Source organism: Lepidochelys kempii, chromosome 6, assembly GCF_965140285.1.
Source record: "Lepidochelys kempii isolate rLepKem1 chromosome 6, rLepKem1.hap1, whole genome shotgun sequence".
NCBI classification, from domain to species: Eukaryota; Metazoa; Chordata; order Testudines; family Cheloniidae; genus Lepidochelys; species Lepidochelys kempii.
In genome coordinates this window covers 105,673,657-105,694,127 of record NC_136385.1, presented here as the reverse complement: position 1 = coordinate 105,694,127, position 20,471 = coordinate 105,673,657, and the positions used below count along the sequence as shown (strand labels likewise).

General features: G+C 43.7%; 1 protein-coding gene across 1 annotated transcript; it reads left to right on the top strand.

Annotated features, from left to right (window-relative positions):
• Positions 1-12,405: 12,405 nt before the first annotated feature.
• On the top strand, positions 12,406-18,821 carry LOC140913905 (alpha-1-antitrypsin). Its single transcript, XM_073350713.1, has 4 exons — positions 12,406-13,078; positions 13,604-13,874; positions 16,543-16,690; positions 18,618-18,821. Exons 1-4 carry the CDS (start codon positions 12,406-12,408, stop codon positions 18,819-18,821), a joined length of 1,296 nt encoding a protein of 431 aa, XP_073206814.1.
• The last annotated feature ends 1,650 nt before the right edge of the window (positions 18,822-20,471 follow it).

The window sequence follows — 20,471 nt, the reverse complement described above, 5'->3', positions numbered from 1 at the left end:
AAGACAGGATTGGTAGGTTCCGCATTGGGAGAAAGGGAGCCAATAGCATGGGAGCCTGCCCTTCATAGAATCATAGAATATCAGGGTTGGAAGGGACCCCAGAAGGTCATCTAGTCCAACCCCCTGCTCGAAGCAGGACCAATTCCCAGTTAAATCATCCCAGCCAGGGCTTTGTCAAGCCTGACCTTAAAAACCTCTAAGGAAGGAGATTCTACCACCTCCCTAGGTAATGCATTCCAGTGTTTCACCACCCTCTTAGTGAAAAAGTTTTTCCTAATATCCAATCTAAACCTCCCCCACTGCAACTTGAGACCATTACTCCTCGTTCTGTCATCTGCTACCATTGAGAACAGTCTAGAGCCATCCTCTTTGGAACCCCCTTTCAGGGAGTTGAAAGCAGCTATCAAATCCCCCCTCATTCTTCTCTTCTGCAGGCTAAACAATCCCAGCTCCCTCAGCCTCTCCTCATAACTCATGTGTTCCAGTCCCCTAATCATTTTTGTTGCCCTTCGCTGGACTCTCTCCAATTTATCCACATCCTTCTTGAAGTGTGGGGCCCAAAACTGGACACAGTACTCCAGATGAGGCCTCACCAATGTCGAATAGAGGGGAACGATCACGTCCCTCGATCTGCTCGCTATGCCCCTACTTATACATCCCAAAATGCCATTGGCCTTCTTGGCAACAAGGGCACACTGCTGACTCATATCCAGCTTCTCGTCCACTGTCACCCCTAGGTCCTTTTCCGCAGAACTGCTGCCTAGCCATTCGGTCCCTAGTCTGTAGCTGTGCATTGGGTTCTTCCGTCCTAAGTGCAGGACCCTGCACTTATCCTTATTGAACCTCATCAGATTTCTTTTGGCCCAATCCTCCAATTTGTCTAGGTCTTTCTGTATCCTATCCCTCCCCTCCAGCGTATCTACCACTCCTCCCAGTTTAGTATCATCCGCAAATTTGCTGAGAGTGCAATCCACACCATCCTCCAGATCATTTATGAAGATATTGAACAAAACCGGCCCCAGGACCAACCCTTGGGGTACTCCGCTTGATACCGGCTGCCAACTAGATATGGAGCCATTGATCACTACCCGTTGAGCCCGACAATCTAGCCAGCTTTCTACCCACCTTATAGTGCATTCATCCAGCCCATACTTCCTTAACTTGCTGACAAGAATACTGTTGATTGCTGTTGCTGATGAGAGGAAACTGTTGCTGAATGCCCTTGCTGATGAGAGGAAACTGTTCCCCGGAATCAATAAAGAGAGGCTTCTTCACACATCTGATTGGAGAGCCACATTACTGGGGTTCGATGTCCACCTGACACTGCAATCCTCGTCCCCATTGTCTCATCTCTAGTTATCAATATCCACCCAATGAGGAGTCAATGGAGATGCACCACACTGAACTATTTGCCCCCTCCCATATGTTTTCACATAGAAGAGTGTGACTGGGACCCTAAATTCCTGTTTCTGCATGTCCTGTATGTGATCTTGTCCATATTAGACATGACAGTCAAGCTCTTATTGTGATTTAAACTGGAATTTTAACTATTTCCTTTACACCAAAACTCTAACGCTGGGCTTTCTGATTATATAAAATGCTACAACTTGCAGCACCACTCCAAGTAGTCTGCAACCAGCACAGATAAATATGTAAGCTCCAGTCCTGCAAGGAGTTACACATCTACTGAACTTTAAGCATGTGAGTAGTCTCACCGAGTAGTCATGTGCTTAAAGACAAACATGTTTTTCAATCTTTGCTAGATCAGGCCATAAGCCAATAAGTAATAAAAATAAAAAATTCAAAAGAATGACATTTCAAAGAAATGGAAATGTTTCATGGAGACATGTCAATTTGTTAGAATTTGTATATGTTTCAATGAAAAGTTTTGATTTTTTTCTAATATTATTTACTCCCATCTCACATTTTTTTGGTAAATTTTTTGCCAACTTTTTTTCCAGCATGTGAGGGGATAGAGGGAGCAGAAAAGTGAAAGAAAGTGAGATTTTTCTCCAGGAAATTGAAATTAAGTTTTGTGTATTCTTTTGAAAAAATTCTTTTAGGAAATTCTCAAAAACCCCCAAAAATTCATACAAAAGTGAATGAAACAAGAAAAGTATTAGAGTATAATTAACTCCTATAGTTAGTTCATTATAGTCTAAGTACCCAGGCAGAGATGCACCAATCCTGCCAGGAAGAGTAATCATTTCAGTAATCTGAACAGAATAAATCATTGGGAATTGTTATTTTGGGTTATGGCTAACTGTAGAACTCTACTGGCAAGAGAAAGAGGTCTACAGATGCCTATCCCTGCCACCTTACTAAGGGATATGATGGATTAGTGTCCAGAGCCTCAGCTGATATAAATTGACCTGGCCCTATTGGTTTCAGTGGAGTGAGGCCAATTTACACCAGCTGATGACGTAAGTCTACTATTTAATGGAGGCTCAACTAAGGTTTTTATTCATACTATGGTTTAATGTAGTGTAAGAATTAGAGAGAAAAATATGTGTGTTGATTCTATCCCATCACATTTTCACCACTCAAACATATGCATATCATTTTTATTTGTCTATACCCACATGGAAAACTCTTGGATTGACTCACAAACAAGTCTCACACTCAGACTGATTCAAAGCTGACACTCACTGACTTACTACAATAAAGATAAAAGTGATGCAAGACAGAATTTTTTTGAATACAGAAGTTCTGGTGTTTTATTTTTTAGATTGTAGGCTACTATGAATCATGCACTTACATGTGTCACAGGTCACATGACTATATTTTCATTCATAGTCATGGATATTTTCATCACCTTTATGCTCAGTCATGCAAAAAAATGAGACTCATGCCATGTATTACCCTCCAATACGAACCTAGAATATCGCTTTTATTTCATCATTATTACCTCTTCTTTTATGTTGTGGCCAATGTTTGCAAATTGTCATCACTTAGCAACTTTATATTGTTGGCCATGAATGATTAAATAACACTGTCAGAGTTGCCATACAAATAAAACCTGATTAATTTAGAAGTAAAATGATTTGATTTCAGATTGTTTAAAACTCCTTCATACTCAAATGCCAGAATAAAGAGTTGGGTGAAAATTGTTGATTTGAATGGAGTTTGACCTAATGGTGTAACTAAGGCCTTGCCTGCACACAAAAATTGTACCTGTTTAACTATAGCAATATTCCTGCAGTTGATTATGGAAAAAAAACTAGACTGGTATAAGCACCTTTCGTACAGGTATAACTGCATCCATGCGAGGAGGGGTTAGACTGCTGTATCTATATTGCTATAGTTAAACAGGTACAATTTTTGGGTGCAGGCAAGGCCTTAGTTACATCATTGGGTCAAACTCCATTCAAATCAACAATTTTCACCCAACTCTTTATTCCGGCATTTGAGTTAAATAGCTGTTAACAAAAGGAAACAGGTACAAAGGAGTTTTAAACACAACTCTGACACAAACTGAGGGTGAGGCTCTTCAACTCTTCAACTGCCTTTGCGGAAATCCTGGGATTGGTTCTACCCCAGCCTGGATCCTGCCATTGACTGCAGTATTCTCAAGGCTGCGCTAAACTCTGATGGCTGCAAATGGCCTCGATGGACTGTTCTGGTAACCTGGATGCAGAGATGCCCCAGCCATGCTCTGTACATTGTGCGGCTAACGCAGAAGTCACTACAGCAGCTCTGTGCCACTCCCTGTAAACAAGGAACAGAAATTAGGCCACTGAAGTAATGAGGGGGCATTTCTTCAAAGACAACGAAATCCATAAAGGAACATCCAGGCATTATGCAAAGACTCATCTCTTCCCAACATGTTCAGTCTTCCCCAAACACACTATTCACACAAACAAATGTAAACACCCCTCAGTTGTTGCAAAAGCACTGTCAAATCTCACTAATCATGGAGCATGTCCTCAAGGAATCAATTCTGAAGCACTTAGAGGAGAGGAAAGTGATCAGGAACAGTCAGTATGGATTCACCAAGGGCAAGTCATGCCTGACTAATCTAATTGCCTTCTATGACGAGATAACTGGCTCTGTGGATGAGGAGAAAGCAGTGGACGTGTTATTCCTTGACTTTAGGAAAGCTTTTGACACGGTCTCCCACAGTATTCTTGCCAGCAAGTTAACGAAATATGGGCTGGATGAATGGACTATAAGGTGGATAGAAAGCTGGGTAGATTGTCAGGCTCAACAGGTAGTGATCAATGGCTCCATGTCTAGCTGGCAGGCGGTATCAAGCGGAGTGCCCCAAGGGTTGGTCCTGGGGCCGGTTTTGTTCAATGTCTTCATTAATGATCTGGAGGATGGCATGGATTGCACCCTGAGCAAGTTTGCAGATGACACTAAACTGGGAGGAGAGGTAGATACGCTGGAGGGTAGGGACAGGATACAGAGCGACCTAGACAAATTAGAGGATTGGGCCAAAAGAAATCTGATGAGGTTCAACAAGGACAAGTGCAGAGTCCTGCACTTAGGATGGAAGAATCCAATGCACCGCTACAGACTAGGGACTGAATGGCTCCGCAGCAGTTCTGCAGAAAAGGACCTACGGGTTATAGTGGACGAGAAGATGGATATGAGTCAGCAGTGTGCCCTTGTTGCCAAGAAGGCCAATGGCATTTTGGGATGTATAAGTAGGGGCATAGCGAGCAGATCGAGGGATGTGATCGTTCCCCTCTATTCGACATTGGTGAGGCCTCATCTGGAGTACTGTGTCCAGTTTTGGGCCCCACACTTCAAGAAGGATGTGGATAAATTGGAGAGAGTCCAGCGAAGGGCAACAAAAATGATTAGGGGACTGGAACACATGAGTTATGAGGAGAGGCTGAGGGAGCTGGGATTGTTTAGCCTGCAGAAGAGAAGAATGAGGGGGGATTTGATAGCTGCTTTCAACTACCTGAAAGGGGGTTCCAAAGAGGATGGCTCTAGACTGTTCTCAATGGTAGCAGATGACAGAACGAGGAGTAATGGTCTCAAGTTGCAGTGGGGGAGGTTTAGATTGGATATTAGGAAAAACTTTTTCACTAAGAGGGTGGTGAAACACTGGAATGCGTTACCTAGGGAGGTGGTAGAATCTCCTTCCTTAGAGGTTTTTAAGGTCAGGCTTGACAAAGCCCTGGCTGGGATGATTTAACTGGGAATTGGTCCTGCTTTGAGCAGGGGGTTGGACTAGATGACCTTCTGGGGTCCCTTCCAACCCTGATATTCTATGATTCTATGATTCTATGATTCTATGAACTGGGATTGTTTAGTCTGCGGAAGAGAAGAATGAGGGGGGATTTGATAGCTGCTTTCAACTACCTGAAAGGGGGTTCCAAAGAGGATGGATCTAGACTGTTCTCAGTGGTAGCAGCTGACAGAACAAGGAGTAATGGTCTCAAGTTGCAGTATGGGAGGTTTAGGTTGGATATTAGGAAAAACTTTTTCACTAGGAGGGTGGTGAAGCACTGGAATGGGTTACCTAGGGAGGTGGTGGAATCTCCTTCCTTTGAGATTTTTAAGTTCAGGCTTGACAAAGCCCTGGCTGGGATGATTTAGTTGGGGATTGGTCCGCTTTGAGCAGGGGGTTGGACTAGTTGACTTCCTGAGGTCCCTTCCAACCCTGATATTCTGTGATTCTATGATTCTAACTGACACAAGTTCCTCAGTGTTATCTGAATGAGCTGTTTCAACAGCTTTTTTTATTATTATTATTTTTTTTGAACAGCGAAATAATCAGTATGGGACAAAATGTTCTATTTCCGGTACCTGTGATAAAAAAGAGATCTGGGAAATGGGCATATCAGAGGTGTTCACTGACCACACTGGTCTGTCTGGAATCACTTGGGAGCCAGAGAGCTGAAGGTTTCAAAAGTAAGTTCGTAATTTCTGTTGGTAAGAAGTGGATTTCTCTGAAGCTGTGATTATATTTTCATATTATTAAAGGGTCTGCTCCTACTGCCGTTGCAAATGTTGGAATTGCTCCTTCTGCATTTCAGGGAGCTCCAAGGGACATTGTGTCTCCATACATAGGTACAATGCCTCCTAGCAGGTCTGTTGGAGCTGTACAAATCCACACCATGCCCTACCCAGGACACATTATATTTGTCTGCTATATTTCTTATACTGTGCTGTTCCCTATAGTATGAGTATAGTATCTTTTTCCTCAGTGCAATTGCAATTGCAAAAGTAACTGACATTGTCTTTTCATGTTGTTGTGCCTGATCCTGCAGTCCGATGTAGATGAAACTCCTATGAAAGTCCTTGAGAATTTTTCTGGACTAGTCTAGTGAGATCTATTTTCCACTAATCCTTTTCTTACCCTGCTCTTTCCATACTAGTTGGCTTTCTGAAGAGCTTTGCTTTACAAAATTAGTTTATCCCTAGCCATTGTTCACTGATCTCTTCAAGGGTCTATTTGCTTGGGAAGTTGTCCACAACTTCCTGCTTAATGTTCTTCAGAGAGGAGCTGAGATGGCTGGAGCCACTATAGTGGATTTTAAGACTAATTCTCTAACTTTCTCCTCCTACTATTACATTCAACAGGCTCTTCCTAATGATGATTATTACCCCACATCCTCTTTGGGGATAAATCATGAATCCTACTGACAAATAATGGATCAGCTTCTATATGTCAAGTGCTGACATTAATGGCTGGCTGAATTCCCATGAGCAAGTACAGACCATGATATGCTAATAACTATATCTAAATTTTATCAGATATTCCTCAAAAGTAAAATACTAATGTTCTAACTCCTAGGGTATGTCTTCACTGCACAGTTAATGTGGGCTTTTACCTGGGTTTTAGCCCAAACACCCCAACTTCCACTCAGGAAAAACTCTGACCCAGGCTTGGATGTGCTTTAAGCCCTGAATAGCTTATGCTGTTTGACAATGGATTAGAACCCAGGCTCTGGTTTAACTTAGCTCACTTTGCAGTGAGGGCATAAGCAAAATCATTGGAGTGATAATAGTCCTCCAACACCCTTCCCACAATTCCCCTGAAGGATAGACAAGTTATTCCACAGTCGACTGGGAAAGAACTCTGGAGTGTTTCAGCACAAAGAGCCCAGGGATATGCTTCCAGACACACACAGGGGATTTCCTTGACTGAAATCCAAAGCATATATTATAAGAGCCCCAGGTAAATCATCTACACTGGCAAGTTTCTGCACCACAAACGTACCAGAAATGCTGGAATTAAACCACTATTGCATGTCCACACTGTGCTCCTTGTGACTCTGGAGCACATCCATTTTAGCAGCCCTTGCAACAGCAAAGACCAGTGCATTGTGGTAGCTATCCCACTATGCAGCTAGCCGCAGGGTGTTTTGGAAAGGGTTTTCAATGCCTCATGGGGCAGGCACAGCAGGTCTCCCAATCCCATTGTTCCATGGGCATCCTACTACATTGCCAGCTGCTTTTCAGCTGAAGGCAGGTTGGTGGTGACAGGGAGTGTGTGTGTGTGTGGACGGGGGGATAGAGGCAGTGTGTTTTGGGGGACAGAGAGTGTGTCAGCATGCTGTCTTATAAGTTCAGACAGCAACAGGAAGCAACCAGTGCTGAGGCAGGGGGAGTGGGAAACCCTGACATCAGCCCCTGCCTCCCTCCTTGGGCTCTCTGCACAGCAATCTCTCTCTTTCTCTCCCTCTCTCTCTCTCTCTCTCTCACACACACACACAAGCCTCTGTGTTCAACAGCACAAGCATTCCACATTAATGGCTTGCTGTGTGTCCCAGAGTAGATCAGCACAGCACACAAGGGATGTCAAAAATGGTGCTTTGAAAGGGGAGGGGCGAATGTCTCCAGGGCACCCGAGTTCAAAACAATGAGCAGAGCGGGCACTTGAGGCATTGTGGGACAGCTCCAGAGGCCAATTACAGCACAGAAAGCAATCCAGTGTCTATATGGGCAATAGATGGAGCCTCTGCACAAATAGCTTTACGACTCTCGTCGAGGTGGGTTTTTTTGCAGCGCTGCAACTGAGGAGTTTCTGTGCACAAAATGGCTTGGCCGTGTGTACATGTCTGCAGTTTGAGCGCAAAAAGTTGCTTTCCTGAGCAGAAACTTGCCAGTGTAGACAAGCCCTTAATAAAGAGGCCTAATTTCTTCTCAGTTTTGTAATTTGGAGTCAACAAATATGTTACCCAAACTTCACTGGAAACTGATTCCTGATAAGGTTTCTGCAGGATTGTGGTTTAAATTGCAAAGTTTCTCAGTTTACTTGTGCTGTCCTCAAGTCCTAAATTTGGGGTTATTTTGTATCTTCTTTATCAGCCCGTTCACCACATCAGTGGCTGTTCCAGGGCAGGTACTGCCAGTCTGTCTCTTGATATTGCCAAGTACTGTCCACTCCTTGTGCTTCCGGCTCAGCACCTGCTGCTGGTCTGGAGTTGCAGACTGAGCTAAGCTACCAAGCCAGTTCCTTTCAAGTTCTATCTCTCCAGCAGGTTCTTTCATACATTTGCTATTCTTTTCTACTAATAGTTCACCCCCATTTTCTGCATGCTCCAGCTTTCTGCTGGTCCCTCCCATAAAACAAAGGAAGTTCCAGAAAAAAACAAAGGAAGTTCCAGAAAAGCTCTCTCTGAGCGCAAGTGGACTGGGGGACTGGTAAACAACAACTGAGGTCACAAACTTCTAAAATGTACCAACTGAGGAATTGCTTCATCAGGATGTTAACTATGAGTGACAGCTACTGTTATTGAATAAAGAAACATTGCAACCATTCCCCAGCTAATATGTTCTGTTCCCATTTTAAATACATGCTGCCAAAGAACATAATTCTAGAATACACATAGCCATTGCTTCAGCAGTCAGAGAATAGCTGGCCCTACCTGAAATCCTGAAAATGTTATCAAAGCTTTGATATATCGTAAATGTACTTATCTGTCACCTCAAGCCTGGGCTAAGATAAGAAGGAGAATCAATTACTTTATAAGTCATTGACCTTCTGCTCTGTGCTTTGATCTGGAGTCCACATCACCTCGTTAGTAACCACTGAATTACCACTGCTTTACACAAGCAGAATCCCCTGGAATTGGGATCACTAGTGAAGGGCCTCCCCCATCTCTCTCTCTCTCTCTCTCTCTCTCTCTCTCGTGCGCACATGCACGCACACACACACAAAACCTACATTAAAAACCATTATTAAGGCTGCAAAGTCAAGGCCTCAGAAGTCAGATGATGCCAGAACTAAGGTTGCCCATGTAACCTTAATTCAGCCCCAATGTGAGCATGAATTATGCCACAGTTTTTAATTATGTGATTGCTTATTATTTTTACACTCATTCCTCATCCTCATTCAGTCTCAGTTACTGTCCCTTCTCTGGTCCCTTGCCCCAGTCTCTTTGTCCAGCCAATCCCAGTTCTCCCCTAATCCCAGATCCTTGTCTCCTCTTCCCACTGCCCATTCTCCAGTGGTTCTTAGCCCCTATCTCCCCCTCCCACCAGTTCCTCATCCAATCTCATTGCCCCTCTCCTAGCCAACTGGCTTCCAGTCCTGCCATTTTTCTCACAGATTCCTAGTCTTGATTTTGGGCTCCCAGTTCCAGCCTCCTTGTCCTTCCTATATTTAAGTGATTTTTAATGAGCTAGAACAGTGGTTCTCAAACTTCATTGCACTACAACCCCCTTTACTACAAGACCCCTGTAGGGGGGACCGAAGCCTGAGCCTGCCTGAGCCCTGCTTCCTAGGACAGGGCCCAAGGACTTCAGCCCCAGGCAGGGGCCTGTAACCTGAGCTCTGCTAGCCAGAGCTGAAGCCCTCGGGCTTTGGCCGCAGGCCCTGGGGTTTGGGCTGAAGCTTTAGCAAGTCTAACGCCAACCTTAGCACCCCCATTAAAACAGAGTCATGACCCAATTTGGGGGCCCAACCCACACACAGTTTACGAACTGCTGAGCTAGACAAAACTTTGTATTCTTTGTCCTCATTTGTCCACACATCTGGGCAGAGTTTCATTCATAGGCATTGGCTGACTCCTTAACTCCTTCATAGAGCAATAGACATTGTCTGATTGGCGTCTCATACTGGCACTCTTTCATTATACATTTAGCCCCGCTCTCCAGCCTTCCATCTTTGCTTGCTGTCTTCCACTTCCTCTATACCTTTGTTGCCCCTAGCCTCCATTTGAGGGAGGGAACATTATTGTCCCTCTGTGGCCCTGCAGCAATTTGACTATGTGAGGAGCCACTGAGCACTTCTGAAAATCCCACCCAGGTGAGCAGTTAGGACCTTTCACATGCCTGTCCACGAGCACACAATCCTTTTAGAAAATGAGTCTCCAGAGAGTTATTTTAAAATAAACACGTGGGCAATGCAAACTACCAAACTGACCATAGAAAACCATTGGAAAATTCTGACACTGGTGTAAAGGACACCAGTAATCCTAGTTCTAATCACACTAGCCATAGATTTGCTCTCAGGTCTAATGTGAACAAGGTCCCAGGCAGGAAATGCGTGAACAGCAAAATCTGTGGAGAGGAGAAAAAAAATCACTTGTGAAAAGGAGTAAAAAAGGCCCAGACTGGGAGTTAGGCACCTAAATATCTTTGAGGATCTGGGCCAAAATGACCCATCTTACATTTATTGTCTCCTCTACCGTATGAGAATGGGGGGTATATTAAAAAAGGAGAAGGATGCAGTTTGTAGTGCGACTCGGAAATTTGTCCCCAATCCGTCAGAGGCTTTCCAGTCAGACACACAAAGAAAGCTGTGTGCGTGGATTCCAGGGTACAATTTCCCCACTCCAGCATGGCTGTCTCCCATGACGTGCTGTCACTGAATTCCTCATCTAGGGAGCACATTCTGATCTCTCTGCTGGGAGTTTATGATCATCTGAACCCCAATAACGCGTTCAGCTTTTAGGCCCTGGCCCAGGAAAGCATATTGTGAAGAGTGGCCACTTCTGGGCAAAAACACTTCAGTGCTGGTGGAGCTCCAATCACATACTGTTTGCATAGGGAGGCTTCTGCAGGCAAGGGGGCCAGCAAGAAACCCTGTTCCTTCTGCCCTCTGCCGTCCCTGGCTTGTAGCTCGAATCTGCACTGCATGGGTGAAAGGTGGGCAAAATGTCCCAGAAAAACAAGCTTCATCATTGTTTGCTCTGCATCCTCTCTCCTAATTTTTATTTGATCTGATTAATGATTAATGGAGAACACTGCTGTTCAGCAATAATTAATAGAGCAAGGAGCAGTCCAGATCAGATGGACCCAGTAGGATCCTTTGCAATGTACTGTGAGTACTGTCTTACTTTTTCCTTGGATCCCTTTGATTTCTGATTATCTGTATTATATGCACTTTAGTTTATGGAATTATTTAGTTTCCATGGGGGTGACTTTGTAACAGGTAAAGAGAACACCCTGTTCTGTTTTAAAAAAAAAACAAAAATGCACAAAACACTCAAGGGGCCAGTATAAATTCCTCAAGGGGTGGAGGAGGGAGCTAGGACAAAGCAACTGCAGTTTATATTTTAAATGATGGGAAACTATCAACATTTTGACTAAAATGGCAGCAAAACATACTAGGAAGCCATGTAGACCTCTGCAGAGAGATTATTGCCAGAGATCCATTAATGACCCTTCCATTGTATTTGCCTTTTCGGAAACTGTACCAAAAATAGGTTTCAGAGTAGCAGCCGTGTTAGTCTGTCTTCGCAAAAAGAAAAGGAGTACTTGTGGCACCTTAGAGACTAACCAATTTATTTGAGCATAAGCTTTCGTGAGCTACAGCTCACTTCATCGGATGTCATTGGCAGTAGAAACCCAAGCATGAATTCTGTAGGGAACACTGCACCTTGTGTTTTATAGCATATTTTTATTGAATTAGCAGTTTATAATGACTTGGTAAACTGTGGAAGCAAATATAGCAGCAACAGCAATCCTGAAGTGTAGATTATAAAAGTAAATTCTGTTTGTAATCCAAGTTTTACTGGGAAAAGGTGTTCTGAAAGTTTTCAGTCTTTTGCAAGTTTATATGAACCTTAATACGATCTAAGCTATCTCATTTGAGAGAGCATGTGATCTCATAACAAATTTATCAGGAAGCATATATTTCTTCTGAGAGTTATTGGCATCTGAAATGTGAAATCTTGAAAGTGAGCCTTTTACATTTTTGAGAAAGGAATCTGTTTCTAGATCCATGCCCTGCTGTCATTAGTTCTGGCTCTTTGTGACAGATTAAAAAGGCCATATACAAACATTTGTGTCTTGGAAAGGTGAGTTCTATGAACTGGCCTGGAATGTGATATCAGTGGGACAAATTCATCCATAGTGTAGCTCCAGTGGATTCCATGACAGGTGTTAATCACTGAATAGTAAGCAACAGATCTCATAGTACACAGGAAAAAAGGAATACTTTTCTTAACTAACTTCTGTAAATCTAAATATTTTACAGAATAAATCCAAAGGAAAATGAAGCCCACCCTCTCTGTGTGTTTGTTACTGACTGGACTTCAAGCAGTCAGTCATTGTCATCGCCAGCCTGATCATCGCAATGACTGGGATGGTCATAAAGATGCATCCACCAGGGAACACAATTGCCCTGTTGAAGAAGTTTATCCATGTGAAAGTAAGGCCTACTTCAAACTGGCCCCCAGCAATATTGACTTCGCATTTAGATTTTACAAGCAAGTTATATCAGAGGCAGCTAACAAAAATATTTTCTTCTCTCCCATAAGCATCTCTACTGCCTTTGCAATGCTGGCACTTGGGGCTAAATCAGCTACTCTGAATCAGATTCACAAAGGACTCACCTTTGACCTGAACAAGACTCAGGAAAAGGAGATACATGAAGGCTTTTGCCATCTCATTTGTGCGCTAAACCGTCCAGACAGGGAGATCCAGCTGAATATGGGAAATGCCCTTTTCCTAAGAGAGACACTGAAACCACTAAAAAAGTTTTTAGAAGATGTTAAAAACTTTTATAAATCAGAAGTTTTTTCTAGTGACTTTAACAATTCTACCAATGCTGTGAAACAGATCAATAATTACATTGAGAAGAAAAGCCACGGGAAAATTGTTGATTTAGTCCAGGATCTTGATCCACTCACTGTAATGATTCTCATTAACTACGTTTTCTTTAAAGGTAAGAGCTGTTATAACGTGGGCGTTTACTGCAACCATGAGCTATGGAAGGTTGACTAAAATCTAGGACAATAAAATTTCAATTTATATTTTAAATGAAGGGACCCTGTCATCATTGCTGGGCCTGTTAATTGCTCTATCTGGGAAATACTCCAATCTGGAAAGTCATTCTATAAGATTGCAAATGTGTTTTTTTCCTCACATAAGAGTGGAAGAAACTGATTTTGAAGCAAATACCTACAATTCTATGCAACATATATTAATCTGATGGATATATACAGGCTCAGTTTAGACATGATGTTCATAACTCTATCAGTTAATAGTGGCCTTTAATCATCTAAGAGAATAGCACTAAAGCCTAGCTTCATAAAATCGAGAGGTGTATCAACTTATAAAACAAATTTGCTGTAAATAAAGGTGCAGGATCAGATCCTGTGGGCTTAGTGCACTTGAATTAGTCTGATTCATACTAATATTTCCTTTTTGCAGTATATTCAATTGCATTCTCTTTCTTTTTTGCCATAAGCCGATTGGGAAAAGCCCTTTAATTATTTTTACACAAAAGAAGAGGATTTTTTTGTGGATGGGGAAACCTCTGTTAAAGTTAATATGATGTACCGCAAGGGCAGTTACAAACATCACTATGATAAGGAGCTGTCTTGCTGGCTGGTGCAAATACCTTACAGCGGAAAGGCTGTCGCATTGTTTATTCTGCCTGATGAAGGAAAAATGAAGGAGGTGGAAAAAGCTCTCATGAATAAAACTTTGTCTAAATGGAAAAAGGCCTTCAAAGAAAGGTAATCTTTTAGCTACAGCTACATTAAGAAATGTTTTACTGCAACAAAGGAGGGCAACAAAAATGATTAGGGTTGGAGCACATGGCTTATGAGGAGAGGCTGAGGGAACTGGGATTGTTTAGTCTGCAGAGGAGAAGAATGAGGGGGGATTTGATAGCTACTTTCAACTACCTGAAAGGGGGTTCCAAAGAGGATGGAGCTAGACTGTTCTCAGTGGTACCAGATGATAGAACAAGGACTAATGGTCTCAAGTTGCTGTGGGAGAGGTTTAGGCTGGATATTAGGAAAAACTTTTTTACTAGGAGGGTGGTGAAGCACTGGAATGGGTTACCTAGGGCGGTGGTGGAATCTCCTTCCTTAGAGGTTTTTGTTAAGGTCAGGCTTGACAAAGCCCTGGCTGGGATGATTTAGTTGGGGATTGGTCCTGCTTTGAGCAGGGGGTTGGACTAGATGACCTCCCGAGGTCCCTTCCAACCCTGATATTCTATGATTCTATGAAATTAGGACAGAATCTCACATGAAAACAAACTATTAAGAGCAGATAGTTCAGCTGAAATCTGCAGACAGAGGGCCCCTTAAAGAACAGGCTTCCCTTTCCTTTCATGAAAAGGGGCAGATGGGAAGAATGATTTAGTGGATAGGACCTTGAACTATGACTCAGGAGACCTGCGTTCAGTTCCTGGCTCATCCACAGATTTCCTTGGGCAGGTCACTTTATCTGATGTTTGCCCAGGTTCCCCATCTGTAAAATGAAGATAATACTTCCCTCCCTCACAGGGGAACGGTGAAAATAACATTTATTCATTAACTGTGAGGCACTCAGGTAGTGTAGTGATGAGGGCCATACACAGTCTGTTGCTTCTGTGGCAGGATCAGGGTCTGCATGGGGACTAGGTGAGTTCTCACCAGGTGAGAAGCAGAATACTATGCTCTCCCAATGATCCTGTGATGATTATATAGAAAACGTACTAGAGCATGGGGGTTCTGTGATGGGCAGGGTATGGAACCTTAGTCCAAACTTACCCTCCAGGGCAGTGGTTCTCAACTGTGGTCCATCACTTGTTCAGGGAAAGCCCCTGGTGGACCGGGCCGGCTTGTTTACCTGCCACATCCACAGGTTTGGCTGATCGCGGCTCCCACTGGCTGCGGTTCGTCACTCCAGGCCAATGGGGGCTGCAGGAAGCGGCGTGGGCCGAGGGATGTGCTGGCCGCCCTTCCCGCAGCCCACATTGGCCTGGAGTGGCGAACCGCGGCCAGTGGGAGCCGCAGTTGGCTGAACCTGCGGACACGGCAGGTAAACAAACCGGCCCGGCGCACCAGGGGCTTTCCCTGAACAAGCGGTGGACCACAGTTGAGAACCACTGTTCTAGGAGTATGTCTACATTGCAATAAAAACCCGTGGCATGGAGTCTCACATCCTGTGTCAGTGACTTAGGTTCGTGGGACTCAGGCAGAGCTGGAGTGTGGACTGTGACTGGACTGTGTGTGGACTGTGGCTGCAGTCCAGACTCTGAGACCCAACACCTTGCGGAGTCTCAGAGCTGACATATCAGCCTGAGGGTCTACCTGGGCCAGCTGCAGCCATGCTGTGGATCTTTTATTGCAGTGTAGACATACACTTAGGTTCCTCCCGTGTGTTTTACTTGGGGGGAAAGGTGACCCAGGTCTAAGTTACACACACCAAGTTGTCACTCTCTGTACTGACTGCAGAGGCAGTGTGGTCCAGTGGGAAGGCACTGAGCAGGGAGTCAGATGACTGGGGTCCTTTTCTGGGCTTTGCTACTCATCTGCTGTGAGACCATCTCTCTGTGCCCCAAGCCAGGTCTACACTTAAAATTTAGGTCGACATAGCTTTGGTGCTGAGGGGTATGAAAAATCCACAAAGTGCTGTAGCTATGCCAACCAAACCCTCTGTGTGGACACAGCTAGATCAATGGAAAAATCCTCCATCAACCTAGCTACCATCACTTGATGCGGTGGAGTTCCTACAGTGATTGACAAAGTCCTTCTGCCTCTGTTGGCTGAGTCTAACTATTGGGTTATAGAGCCATAGCTACAGTACCACAGCTAGGCTGCTGTAGCACCCATAGTGTAGACATGGCCTCAGTTTCTCCATTTGTAAAATGGGGCTAATGATACTGATACTGAGAGACTTACCAATGAATTCCCTGATAGTGGGGAGTATGCATCTGGCACGGGCACCTTTGCCACCACACCTTGCCACAGGTTTCCTTATGTCCCTGGACAGGGGACTTGTTGAGACTTGTATGTGGCATGGCCAGAATACTACTCCACTCTGGCAATTGCCAGGTGGCAGATGGCCTGTTGGAGCACCTTAACCTGCTGCCCGAAATTAGAATACTACCAAGGCTTCTCTAATCTACACTAGGCCCAGGGCCATCATAAAATAGCTCCAGAATGAGTGAACTACAGTAGAATCTTGCATAAAGTGGTATAGTTGAGAATATAGGCCTTGGACAAGGAACTCTCTTCCATAGATACTCAGTCCTTCCTCAAACACACTGTTCAAACCTGCTGGTCAAATACAGCACGCAGACTCTTTAACAGTTTGAGAGGAAAATACAAGTGCCACCAACTTGACCCTATTCTGTAGTGGTCTCTGAATGAGACGATTTGCCAGAAATTTTCTGTATTTCTTTTTTAACAGAACAATATATCTGCACATTCCAAAATTTTCCGTTTCTGGTACCTATGACATAAAAGAGATATTTCAGAAAATGGGTGTGATCGATGTGTTCACTGACCAAGCTGATCTGTCTGGGATCACTGAAAAGTCTGAACTAAAGGTTTCAAAAGTAAGTTTGTAAACAAAGATGGTAACAAATGGATTTGTCTGTTCCTACAAATGTTACATTTATATTTTATAACATTGAAGGGTTTGATCCTGCTCTCATTGAACTCATTGGCAAAACTCACTCCGACACCAGTGGGTACAAAGAAAAGGGGACAAAGAGAGTCTGTCTCTGCTAAAATTGAGAATTAACATGCTTAGAAGGGATTACACATGTGTACAGAGGCTGGAGGACATCAGGAAAAGACAAGTACAAAATAAAATAATATTTTGGCCATTATATAGAATTATTAAAAGGTAACAAATTGGACTTGGCAAAATATTCTCTAACTCTCATTAGAGATAGGCTTGGAAGTAGAGTCCTACGCGGATACAAATTTATATCCGCAGATGCAGATATCTGTGGATATAAATATCTGCGGAATCACAGAGCTCTCCCAGGAACTGCAGTAGCCAAAGGAGCAGAACGTGGGACTGCCGCTCCCAGGAGCCGGGGCCCCACACTAGCAGCTCCTCCGGCGTGGCTGTACTGCCTGCAGCCCTGCCCCCATCTCTTCCACACAGCTGTCTGCATCTCCTGTCTGGGGGCGGGCATGCTGCTTGAACACAAGAGTGCGACCAGGGACAGCTGCCGGTGAGCCTGGTGCCCACTCGCAGTGGCCGCGACTGGGGGTAGTACAGCCGACCCAGAGGAGCTGCCAGCGCTAGGCGCTAGCTCCTGGGAGCAGCAGCCCCACGTTCTGCTCCTTTCGCCGCTGCAGTTCCCGGGAGAGTCCTGCAGTTCAGTGGATATCGATTTATATCCATGAATATCTGCATCCATGGATATCAGTTGGTACCCGCACATGGCTCTACTTGGAAGGACTACATTTTTATCAATAAATGTCGATTTAACCATAGTCACACAAACCAATGAAAAAAAAAATTTCCATCAATGATAATCTAAATTAATGGCTAGGCAGAGTAAGAAAAAATGTTCCTTGAGAATGTGTAAGAGAATGATTTAAGGATATTTACTTTGTATGTTTGGACACGTGATGTTGACGATTTGTGTTTCAATGGTTGTAAAGGGATAACACTTTGAATCTCAACATTTACTGTCACTAAATAATTATTATCGGCCCCCCGCCCATAATTTCCTGCAACTGTGAAAATGTAAATGAATAAAAAGAAAAAAGCGTAGAAACTTGTAATTTTGCACAACTATGAAAATGTAAATAAATCAATATAGAAAAATGCTTAAAAATAAACATTGATATTATCCATCAACATTATTTTTAAAAAATCTCGTATTCTGCCAACCATCAACATAATGCCTCACCAACATCTTTGAATTCTTTGGTGGGGGGCTCAACACACATGTACACAAGGGTGATCCAGTGGGTATAGTGTGCTTTGACTTTCAGGAAGCCTTTAACAAGGTCCATCACAAAAGGCTCTTTAGCAAAGTAAGCAGTCATGGGATAAAAGGAAAGAACCTCTCATGGATCAGTAACCAGTTAAAAGGGAAAAAAAAGAGTAAGAATAAATCATCCATTTTCAGAATGGAGGGAGGTCCCAAGAATCTGGACTGGAACCAGTGATGTCCAACATCTTCATAAATGATCTGGAAAAAGGGGTAAACAGAAGGAGTTTTCCTGCCAGCATACTAACACCGCCTCAATGTTAGCTAAGCCAACAGAAGCACTTTTATCAGCTTAGCTACCTCTACACTGGCATTGCTATATCTGCTAGGAGGTGTGGGTTTTTCACACGTGCGGCCAACCTAGCTATTCCAGCAACACACTTTGCAGTGTAGACTTGGCCTTATCCTAGCTGATTCTTAACAGTTGATTTTCTAAAGAACGGTGTTTTAAAAATAAACAAATTTATCTCTTGCTATTATTCAGGGCTCAATAGCCAATGTAATGTTTTGCTTCATTTCCTTGCAGGTCATTCACAAGGCTGTATTGAATGTTCATGAGAACGGCACTGAGGCTGCAGGAGTCACTGTCGTGGAAATTTCATGGAGGTCTGGTCAAATTTCTGCTCCTCCTCGAATTAAATTCAACAGGCCCTTCTTGCTGATGATTTTTGATAGGCATACCCGCAGCATCCTCTTCTTGGGGAAAATCATAAACCCTAGTGGAAAATAAGTGATCAGCTGCTGATCATGTGTGCAGTGCTTCCACGTAGTGCTGGCAAAATTCAGGTGATTCAGCAAAGGACATGCACAGTGCTAGGGACTGTATTTAGACCATTATTAACGTACATTCCTAAACCCACAAAACATGAATGTAGCATTTCCTTGCCTATAAACAGCTGATATTGCTTCCTTGCTGTGTACAACTTACATCATAACAAATCACCAATAATCTAAATAAACCTGATTTCCTTTCCCCTGTTTTGTAAGTAGTCCTTACTGAAAGGCTCCTGTGCGGTCTTTAAGATACAAAGGGCTTGGATACAAAAACAATTAGCCCACCACGAGCTGGGGTGTGAATCTACCCTGCACTAGCCTGCTGTGGACTTACTGTCAGTGTACACCCTGCTGACATGCATTAACAGTTTGTTAATGTGCTTTGAGCTCCTTCCAAAGGGAGCTAGATCAGAATGCTCTAATGAAGTCTTGACACACGTGAGCAGGGTATACATGGACAGATAGACCACAGCAAGGTAGGGCAGGATAGATTAGCAACCCCAGTTTGCCATGGTCTAATTGTTCGTGTAGACAAGACTAAAGTCTCTCAGATGAGTTGATCTTTCCTGTACTCCTTAATTTTTTGGGGAAGGGGGACTAGTCTGTTTTATCAACGTGATTAACTGACTGGTGATGATTGTTCCCAGCATCCTGTTCTTTGATACGGCAAGGAATTCCTGGTCTGGTCTCTTCTACTGTGGGTCCAGGTGCTGGTCTGAAGTTGCAGATTCAGCTACTGGGTTAATTTTCTTTTGGGGTTTGTCTACACAGGGAAAAAGCCTGCAGTAGCTGGTGTACACTAGGTAATGCACACTAGGCACTCTGCACTAATTCCCTGTGTATAGACTCTTACTGTGGACCAAGATCAGGTCTACACTACAGACCTATGTCATTTGTAACTACATTGCTCAGGGGTGTGAAAAATCCATGCCCCTGAGTGACGTAGTTATACTGACCTAACTCCCTATGTAGATAGCACTATGTTGGTGAAAGAGCTTCTCCTGTTGACATAGCAACCACCTCTCGGGGAGGTGGATTAGCTACGCCAACAGGAGAGCTCTGTCCTGTCAGCCTAGGAGCTTTTTCACTTAAGTGCTGCAGCAGCTCAGCTGCGTTGATACAGCATTTTAAGTGTAGACCTGCCCTAAGCATTCCTTTGTGGGCATTAGCTTAATGCCCTTTGGAAGCGTTCTAAGCTAACTGAGGGCACTCAGTGCACTGGAGGAGTGTCATTCCACAGAGAGTTAGAGAGGAGAAGACCGTGCACTTTAAATTCACACCCTAGCTTATTGTGCACTAACTTCCTCATATAGCCAAGCCTCGGTCTGCACAAGAAAGGGTTTGTCAGTATAGTAGCTATTACCGGCATTTCCGCATATGCAAACCTCCACCCGCAGTGGAGACAGCGTATACAGGCAAAAGAGGTGGGTTTTTTTGGCCAGAATAGCTTATGCTACTTCCCCAAATGAAATAAACTGTAGCAGCAAAAAATTGCTGGTATAACTGTGTCCACACAAGGGCTTTTTGCTGGTATGTTATTAAATCTTATAAAAATTCACACCCTTAAAGGATATTATTATACCGCCAAAAATTTCCACTGTTGACC

Coding starts and splice junctions, on each gene's coding strand:
- LOC140913905 (XM_073350713.1), top strand. CDS start 12,406: ATGAAGCCCACCCTCTCTGTGTGTTTGTTACTGACTGGACTTCAAGCA. Junction 13,079..13,603: donor TAACTACGTTTTCTTTAAAG/GTAAGAGCTGTT, acceptor TTTTGCCATAAG/CCGATTGGGAAAAGCCCTTT. Junction 16,691..18,617: donor CTGAACTAAAGGTTTCAAAA/GTAAGTTTGTAA, acceptor ATTTCCTTGCAG/GTCATTCACAAGGCTGTATT.